Source organism: Antrostomus carolinensis, unplaced genomic scaffold (assembly GCF_000700745.2).
Source record: "Antrostomus carolinensis isolate BGI_N321 unplaced genomic scaffold, ASM70074v2 scaffold2370, whole genome shotgun sequence".
Lineage (NCBI taxonomy): Eukaryota > Metazoa > Chordata > Aves > Caprimulgiformes > Caprimulgidae > Antrostomus > Antrostomus carolinensis.
The window spans coordinates 1-10,279 of NW_010290322.1; the positions used below are offsets into that span (position 1 = coordinate 1).

The 10,279-nt window shown below is 37.8% G+C and overlaps 1 protein-coding gene across 1 annotated transcript; it reads right to left on the bottom strand.

Annotated features, from left to right (window-relative positions):
* Positions 1–2,423: 2,423 nt before the first annotated feature.
* Positions 2,424–10,070, bottom strand: TNFRSF1B (TNF receptor superfamily member 1B; the record flags this gene model as incomplete). Its single annotated transcript, XM_010172570.1, has 9 exons — positions 2,424–2,719; positions 3,298–3,565; positions 4,035–4,072; positions 5,044–5,118; positions 5,238–5,431; positions 5,516–5,609; positions 6,475–6,624; positions 7,713–7,841; positions 9,968–10,070. Coding segments are annotated over 9 exons (1,347 nt in total), but the record flags the coding sequence as incomplete, so codon positions are not given.
* Positions 10,071–10,279: the final 209 nt, after the last annotated feature.

Consider the following 10,279-nt stretch of genomic DNA (forward strand, 5'->3'; position numbering starts at 1 on the left):
GGGGGAGCGCCGAGCTATCGATGTGCCCGTTCCCGCCTCTCTGGGGCTGCGCTCCGCCTGGAGCCCGCCCGGCCGCCCCGCCCAGAAGCGGGAGGGGCCCCTCACGGCCGCTGCCCTGTGGACTACATGGCAGTAAAGAAAGTCCTTTGGCTCTTAAAAGCGTCAAAAGTCCATTTGCCCAGGCTGGAGGTCAAGGTTGTGAGGTTATTCATCGAGGCTGAAGTGAAAGAGGGGTATTTGTGGATAGAGTCCTCGTCAGGGCTGTGCCTGTGCCCCCGTCAGGCGCTGGGCAGTAAGAATAGGAAAGGAACTGGTTTGGAAAGCAGCAGGTTAACCTATGGAATTAAACAACCCGTTCTGGAAATGAAAATTGTGTTTATGGAGAGGTCAAGAAACATGAAGATACATATAATCATAAAAATAAAGACTTTTTTTTACTTTTTATAAGCAACTATAAGCATGTTTTTCCTACTTGAGTATAAAACTTGAATTTTCCCTCTGTCGCGCAGCTCCATAATTTGAAAACCCAGTAAATTAACTGCCATAACAGGATCCTCCTTTTTAACGTTTTAAAAACTTAAAGAACCTTCTACCCCTTCTTCAATGTGGTCCCAATCCTGGGAGCTGATGGACAAGACATGAAAATACTCAGTACAGTGCCAGGGATTCAAAGTGTCGTTGTGTAAAATTAGGTTCTCTTGCCAAAATCCTTCAGTTTTGTCATACTTTAAGTATGCCCATTTTCAAAGTCTTTGCTGAAAATGACTTTCAAGTACAAGTTTAATACACAGTTGTAAAATGTTTCTTCATAGTAGAAGTAAAGACCTGTTTGGCAGTTCTCAGTTCCAGACATAACATTTGTAAACCTCATAGCTTTTGTGGAAGTTTAACATTTGTGTTTTAAAATCTGTATCTCTTCTGTAGCTGTAGAATAAATGCTACTGCAAAATATCCTTCTTCAGTCTAAGGCCTCAGAAATAACTACTGCATTTAGTTTCTCTTGAGGTAGAATAGAATAGTTCAGTTGGAAGGGAAGTACAACAATCACCTAGTCCAACAGTATGGTATGTTTTTATGGCATAAAAGAAAAAAGTTATGCCTACTGTGTGGCTTCACTCAAATGTAATTGCAAATTCTGGTTGAATACAGGTTCCACAATTGCCAGTTAAGTCATGTACATAAAATATAATTATGGGAAATGGGATCTTAAAAATTGACTTGCAAAACCAAAAGACTCCCACTTGATTGAAGGAGAACCTCTACTAATTTTCTGTAAGAGGTGGTTGGATCTTCAGCATCAAGCCAGAAGTGAAGAACTACAGGATTTTCTGGTTCTGAGGTTTGAGTCAATGAGATTATGCTATGCAATCATCAGGAGACAGCCCTTTTCCTGACGTCAATGGATGTGAGCTATCTGGCACACATATTCACATGAATCTTCTCTAATATTCACTGGAGCATAGGGGAAAATATTTTGGGTTTATGGTTAACCACAAAAATGAGGTCATAATCAATCAGGGAACTATATTAAATCAGTCAGGACACAAAGATGACAAACTTCAGAGCTGTCAGTAAAAGGAAGTTACTTCCTGCTCCAAGATAATAACTACTGAATCTAGATTTTCTTTTCTAAAATAAAATGAATTATGTACAGCTAATAAAATGCTGTTGTTCAGTTGTAACCTAGTAAAAAAAGCTCCTGTAAAAGATTTCACTCCTTGATATACTTTGAATCTAGATTTTCTTTTCTAAAATAAAGTGAATTATGTACAGCTAATGAAATGCTATTGTTCAGACATAATAGTTGTAATCTAGTAAAAAAAACTCCTGTAAAAGATTTCACTCCTTGATATACTTAAGGTTGATTTGAGAAGTTTGGTCCAATAATGAGCAAAAGTCAACTGTAATAAAAGAAATACTCAGGAGGATAAGGGAAAGTATGGCCATGAAGATATGGGATAGGAAATTGAATGCAATAGTTTTAAAATTAAAATCAAATGGATTATTCATTTAACTCCAGTCTCTTAGAAGTGCTGAAGACAGCCATGTTCTTGACAGGTGGCATACCTGAACCCAAATTATCATCACAAGAAGTCTCAGCAGAAAAATCAATGGCATAAAGTTAGAAAAATGTTCCCTTTCAAATCTGGTAAAGGTCTTGAGGGTATCATGGAAGAAGGGGAGCAGTTGGCCATTCAGCATAAAAGAAAAAGCATTCCAGTTTTTTTAAACTGCAGAGATCATCCTTTCAGCTCTCAAAGCTGAAGAAAGAGATTAAAAACCTGAAAAGCATCAGTATCTATATTTGTCTGAAATGTCAAGTCTCTGTAGGAATGCTACATTTAATATAATGTTTATTTTAGAAGATAAGGGGTTGTTTGATTAACTTTATCAGTCAATCAGTATATGATCTGTCATTTCCTTTAACTGGTTTTCATCGCTGCATCTTGAATACACCCAAACTTCTTTTCTTCTGGAAGTACATCTTGAAGTAAATTGTCCTCATTTTCCACCAAGATCTGAATTTCAGTTTCTTTTTTCAAAGGATTTTCTTGTTTTGAAAGAGGAATTTCTTCCCCTGTTGGGGAAGAATAGGAAGCGTCTCCACAATCCATGCTAGTTGAACTAGTCTGTTCTGGGAACTGGGAACTGCAGTCTGGACTACATACTTTAACAATACAAGTCACATTCACCTGCGTTCCTCCGTTACCAGAATGTTCTGTCAAATAAACAGAAAACATAAAAAACATGGAAGAATGAAACCCAGAACAGGACAGTTGGTTTCTTTATCCAGTTCTTTGACTTAAAATAGACATTTAGTATCTTCTTGCTTCACTTAATTAACTTAAGCTTGTGGAGTTGGTTCTGTAACATTTTAGGGGTTTTTTGGTACCATAAAATCCACACGTCATCCCAGAAATAAAAAAGCCATAAAAATTAACACAGAGCCCTGGATCACAGCCAGCTCCCTACCCATCTGTTGCCATTTCAGGTGCTTTTAACAATGTTCTTTTCTTACTGCTCCCTTTGGCTCTTACTCCCACTCACAGGTAAGCACCTACCATCACACTGATCTTCTAGTCTGCAAATAACTTTTGCTCCACTGAGCACAATCGCTTTACTGTCTCAGACTGACAACTTAAAACAATCACCTTATCTTTTCAAAAGTTCAAGTTTTCAAAGGTCTGCTGAACACGGGTCTAATGTTTTATCCTGCCATTTAAACTGCTGCTAAAACGACTCATAATTGATAATCAGATTTCAAGGGGTTCTGGATCATTCTCGTAACATTCTTACCTGAACTCGCAGAGTTGTGTCTGTCTCCACTGTGAAGCTTACAACCTTCTACAGCTGAATTGTGCTGCTGAAATCCTGTTTCTTTCTTTTCATAGTTCTTGTTACTTATTACATTGACTCTTGCAGACCCAGTTGGATTACTCAGGGAGCTACTGCTGGACCGAGAAGTTCCCAAGAGATGCTGTTCCTCCTGCTCAGAACTGCTGGCGTTTTGCGATCCTGTATTTCCTGTTTTTTTGTCACACTGCTTTTCTGTAGAGGATAAAGGCTGGAACATTTGCAGAGAAATGCAAAACATTAATCTTTTTAAGAAACACTAAAAAAGAACGGTCAGTACTTAGGCAGCTAAAGAAATCACTAATAATTGACATTTGTATAGGGATTACTAAGTAACATTCATACCAGCATATTAGGCATTCAACAAAATGAACCTGTCTCCTGAAGGCACCTACAGTACTTCACTGATCACCTAGGGAACAAAGGCTCTAAAATCTGGTCTTCTGATCCACACCTGTGTTTTATTGCTAGTACAACTTAACAGATAGCAAGGATGGTACATTATGTAGGTTATGTAAGGTACATCTTGCTCTCTAGCTTGAGGACCAAACCATCACATTCTCATTCCAGTTGTCTTTCTGCTGTCCAGTTTTCTTCTACTTGTAATTAGATAAGACTGAATGATTTCGATGTGACTTTTAAAGAAATGTAAAAGATGGAAAGGAAGGAGTGACACTCACCGAATCTGCTTCTGTAGTCGATGGAGAATATACAATGGCTGCAAGTGAGGAAAGACAGTTCATTAGCTCCTAAATTTATTTCAGTTGCAAAAGCTGCTCTCTTAACTAGTCTGAATTATATCCTCTGCTCCTGGAATAAAACTCCAAGTGTACATTTATTACACACTGTTTGAAAATGTTCAAAGCTATATTGTATTCATTTTGTAAGGTGACTTAAATTTAGCCAGCAAGCAAAGATGACCCTCTGCATGAATTACTATTTTTTTCTAGTATAGTGTCAGTGAGAAAAGGTATTGATGACAATGAACTATGATCATGGCTGTTTAATGATAACATTTGATAATGTCTAATATTTAAATTACAAAGTACAAAATATTCTACAAGCTCCAGTAGGAGAAAAACTATTGTACAATTGTTGAACTCCACGGGGATGTTGTATGTTTAGACAACTATCTAAAATCTGAGGAACAAGAGAGATTTGAATGGAACATCTGCCTCACTGTACCCCTGTATTGAGATTCATTTCACCCTGTGTGTTTAATAAGAATACTTTTACTCTAAACAGATATGGAATTCCTGGAGTATTTTTTAATTCTATTTTTCTGTAGCTGAAAATCTTATGTGATCGAGCTGATTTGCCCAAGTTTTTTCTTAATCTCTCTTCTGTTGACCTTTGAACCCTTTGGACAATTTCACCCCAATGTAACAAAGAGGAATGGTGTCACAAGCTCCTCAGGGTTTCATGAAGCTATAGGTTGCCAGCTAGTGAAGTAAAAACCTGTAAATCATCACCATGTCCCCTTGAAAAAAAAACCAAAAAACCTCATACATTATTAGACACAAAAGAATCTACACGTTCGTGATCCTTCATCCATATCCAGCCATGAGAAAAGCTTCAAAGAGAGCCAGAATCTTCTAAGATACTAACATCAGTCAACCACTAGGCTCAGATTAGTAGGACTCTTTACAATATTTACAGATCTGCTTGTTTTCATTTCATGAGTCTTACCTTTTTTTTTGGACACTAGGCAATACCCCAAAATAGTGATTATCAGGATCAATAACAATAGTCCTGCTACTGATCCTGAAAATAAATTTGAAAGACAATTAGAAAGGTAATTGGTCTTGGAAATAAACTGTAAATCAAATATAAACTTATTTCCTAGCCAGACAAAAAATACTTTAAATGAGTTAATAGCTCACCGATGATGTGAGACACCTCAAGTACAGAGTTTAAAATGACAGGTCGAGTTACTATTTCAGGTTTGTTGGAAGCTGAGCTTTGTGTCAGGAGCATGTTCAAAATAGTGTGAGGTAGAACTGTGGCAACTGTTGTTCCTGAGTCACTGCAAACAGTGTCATTCATGCTGTTTCCAGGAACAGCCACTGATTTACAACTGCAAGAAAGAAAAAGGGAAGTTAGGAAAGAAAACAACCCCATGCACAGCTAAGCTTGCTGTTAGACAGAAACACTGGCTTACACTGTATGTGGTGTACAGCTGGTATCATAAGATTCCTCGTGTGAAAAAGTGCCAGGAGGACAAGGTTTACATTCTGTATCTGTGCTATCTGTTCCTTAAAACAAATAGAAAAACTCCAGTTAGTCATCTAGTCAGAAACCAGAATGAGTAATCAAGGTCTGCAGTACAGATCCTGGAAGTGACACAGAGGCAGTACACAAAACACAGTCTTTGTCACAGAAGAGGTTTATTTGACACATCCAACCCAAGGTTAATCAGCTGTTAGTTTGGTGCCCTTGATAGTCAGTCTGTTTTAAAGACAGTAAAAACCCATCAAAAGGTTAAAATGTGGTAATGCAGACAGAGCTGAGCTTTTTCACTCATCCCTGACAGGCTGACCACCTAGTCCATTCTGTTGGAGTTCTGTATCTTTTCAAATGATTCTTAATTTCTTAAAAATATCCAGTGTTCCACCTCTTTGAATATTATTTATCATCTTGAGACAGCTACATTATCAGAGTGGCGACTTTCATCATCTAATAAAGACAGATTAATTCTGCAGGACAGACAGAGTCATCATTACTTACTGTAACCAAAATTCAACCTGAAGCCCTGTTTCAAGGATGTAGGGAGCAATTAAGTACTAGTCTTGAATCTGAGTCACTTGTATGGAAGAAATCACACGGTACAGCAAAACAAAGGAAGATTAAGTTGGATTGGGGAACTTCATGATATATAGTAGTGACAGACTGCAACATGTCCTTTTGGATATGCCTCTTGAGAATACTGTTGCTCTAATTACTGCCTACTTACTAAGATAGTGTTTGCACCAAAAAGAATGCATAACTGTAGGGAATTAAAAGACAATATTCCTGTAACTTACTCAGTTGGAGGCAGATTCAGAAATATTTATGGTCTATTAACTCAAAAAAAAACCTTTTTCATACAGTAAAACTATTTTGTGTTCAGAATTAAATTACCTCTTCTGGAAACTCGGTAACCTTTTCCACATTTTTTATGCACTTTGCATATTTTGCAGTACTCGTATATTTTTGAAATGCAGTATTCGTTGGGTGGGCAGCTACAGATTCTGTCCTGTGACTTAGTGCAGGTTTGATTCTGCACAAATCCTGTTTTTAAAACAAGAAAAAAGCAAAATGTCATTAGCAACATTTAAAATCATAGACTCCAATGTTTCAAGTGAATATGAAGTGTATACCATCATAAAACAAATATGTTATATGCCCCAACATCTACATTTTCAGAAGTTTCCTCTCTCTCTCTCTAAGAAAAGAGAAATTTGCATCTGCAGAATTCACACTTGAAACTCTGCACCTGCAGTTGCATTGTATTGTCTCGTAACCATAAATATGCACATTTGTGTCACCTGTGTTCATCACTGCAGAATCTGCGGGCCGTACTAAGATTTATAGTCTCTACTGATCATACAACTGTATTCAAAGTGTTTGGAGACCTTACTACAGACAACTTCATACTGTAATTAAGCAGCTTTGTAGGATTATCTATTTAGATGAGACCAAAGGTCTTTTGAACAACTTAGACTCTATCCTTAAAACTTACTTGCCAGTGAGTCAAGTAGATAATTTTCTACACCAGTTTCCATTAGAAGTGATGGGCAACAGTAAGACAACTGAATTTAATGCACGTGATCTGTTAGACGAATGGACAGATGTTGGTACAATATACTGCTATATATACTGTTAAGCTGTTTTAATGAACTGAACCAGTGAACTCTCACTGACTATGCTGCTTTGCAAAAGAAATAAAAACAATAGAGAAGTATCAACTGGTGTTCACTGCTGTCGATTCAGCAGACAAACTGAGGAATGACTGGATGCCGGAAATGCAATTATCCATTTAACCCTGTGCAAGTCAGGTCTTAAGCTTCCTCAGCTGGAGAGTACAACCAGGAAGTTATTCTACTGATGACATTTGTACTTATTTTAGTGATGCAGTGCCTTAGTTTCCAAGAATATAAGACTGGTGTCACATTTTTAGGACTTCGAAAGAAAAAGGGCCAGGGCCCCCTGCAAGACTTCCCTGAGTATTTTCCCCAAATCTTATGAGTACTAAGAGCATAAGAATGGGACTATACAAGTGATAGACAAAACCTCCTGGTTTTCTTAGAAGGAAAGACTAGGTTGAACCAAGCCCACTCTTTGAGCTGTTAAATGCCTCTTTAATAATTCAAGCCTACCTTTCCTGCAGGGTGGCGAGCAGGGAAAGCACTGAGGAGACCGATTCCAGATTGCTGTATATGTGTTAGGTCTACAGGGACTGCACTTTGTGTCCACACTGTGACTGCAGCTCTCTGTCTTATATTGACCTATTAAAAAAACAAACCAAAACAAAATAGAGAAAGTATCTAATTGGAAAAGATTACTAGGAATTGTTTAAGGTAAATTTCATTCTTAGCTGTAGAAAACCTTTCCCTTCACTGCCACTATCAGATTAGTAATGTATACTAAGCAAGTATTGATTTAAAGGAGGACTGTATGTATAGACAGGGAAATTCTCATTTCTTCTACGTTATTCGTGTTTGACCCCTTTTCCTGCATTCAGTTCAGTGAATTTCAGCCGTGTTCAAAACAAGGCAGCCTCAACCCTGAACAAAACCCCTCAGCATATACTGAGATGCAGCTGCCACAGTACGTACACCAAACTTTTTATCCTCATAGAAGCTGTGTTTTGTGGTGAAACACAGGATGGTGTTTCATGTTGAAAGTCAGGCACATGCTAGAATGATATGTGTGAGTAAGGCCCTTACTACCTTTACAAGCAGCAAGTGAAGAAAGCATAATAAAGCATTACCACAAACAGACCTGAATTAGAACTTCACCACTTGTCACTATTGAAGGGACACGAGCTCACTCTTTTTCCTTTACCTCTTCAGCCAGCCCTAACATCATCAGCCAGCCCTAAGAGATGAAAGCAATGAGTTTCTGAAGCTACTGGCATGCCAGACAAAATCAAAAGCTATCAAAGATAGTTTCTCCAGTGCTTCTTGCCAACAGCAGTTCACTGCAGTGCTGGGAATAAGTAAATATGAGCTCCAGCATATCCATTCTGGAGAAAGGAAACCACCTTTTGCCCCTTGCTTGAAAGGAGGAAAAAGATAAAAATCAGTGTCTCTCATCCTGTACCGAAATATCCTGGAAAATACACTCAGAAAGCGGGAATAAAACTTGGAGCTGCCTGGAGTCTCTGTTCTCCAAAAGAAGGGGCCCTGGAGACGAGCCGTAGAAATTATTTCCAAAGACTTTGTTTTTCCATGCACTTACTTGAACCATAAAATTCTGCTCCCACATCCTGCTAATGATTTAGGCTTCAATTTTTGATAAATTATTGTTAAAAAAAATTCAAGTTTATAGTAATAAAAATAAAGATTTTAGACTTCCTACAACTTGTTGCTGAGAGTTTGTTATTCTGAAAAATTAAAATTAAGGAGAAATAGACTGAACAGTACATACCACAACAGAAAAAGGTTTTACCTATGAATTATCATCTCTCATCCGTTGTGTTTTTAACAAAGGAAGCTTGACAGATTCGTCTAGACATTTTCAGTTAATTCAAGCAACTGTGCCTGCTTCAGCATATACTGATTTCCTGCTTCAACTTCCGGATGTCTCTGACAGGAACTCAGCATTTATAGAGACAAATTTTGTTTGCTCAGCATGTAATGAGACAAATGGGCAGGTTTTTTGCTGTATCTAATGTAGTAACATAGTAACAACTTATTGCAAAAACTCTATTATTAAAATACTTGAAAGGCATTACTACTTCCCAGAAAAAAAACAAATCCATACACCTACTTTTCTGCAGTCAACAACTTTGGCTAACAAAATAAAAGATTACTAATAATTATCACTGGAGTGTAAGACATGACACTTCAAAGCAGACAGTTTCTGTACTCTTGTAGCCAGTGGTCTGCAGTGTCTGATTTACAGTGAAAGACAACAAAACTCCCTTAATGAGCAATTATAGATTAACCTGTCCAATGGAAAGCCCCTTATATAAATGACATTATCAAAGTACAGAAACTAAGCTCTACCTCATGCCCAGTTTTACAACGTATTTGTTATTAGTCGGCTTGGTTCTCACATGTGTTGCCTAATTTTTTTAATTCCCTTAGTAAGCTGTTGCTCCCTCCCCAAAATGTTGACTTAAAAATACTTTAATCAAAACTCCACGCAAAGCTGTGCTTACAAGAGCTCAGAAGCCTACCTCCTGAAGGGCTCCAGCCAGGTTAAACTTGTAAAAGAATTCCAATTTTGATGAACAGTGTGTCTCTCTTGCAGATATTTTTACAGTCACAGCATTTTATTGTCTTCCAGCTAGACAACAGCAAAAAACTGATGCCCCTCATATGTATGAATAATCAAAACATACTATGCCTCTCTGAAAATTGACTGAATTTGGCTGTGTAAAGTAATAGTTTGAATTATAACCTACCTGGAGGGCACTGGCTACAACATTTATTAAGTCTTTCATCATAGAATTCAGTGCTGGGATCTTTGCATTGTGCAAACTGTGGTGTATAAGGCAATGAATGTTCCTGGGAGAAATTAAAGGAAAATCATGAGTCACAAGTCCATTCTGACCCTAGAGTCAGAGAGACAAACACTTAAAGATCAGTGCAATTATAACCACCTTCCTTTCCAAGACACTGATGCTGGCCCGATGAAACAGAAAGCAGCAGATGCCAAAAAGCTGAAGAAGAATGCACAGCTTATAAACTACTTGAGAATAGTTAGAGGCTCCTCT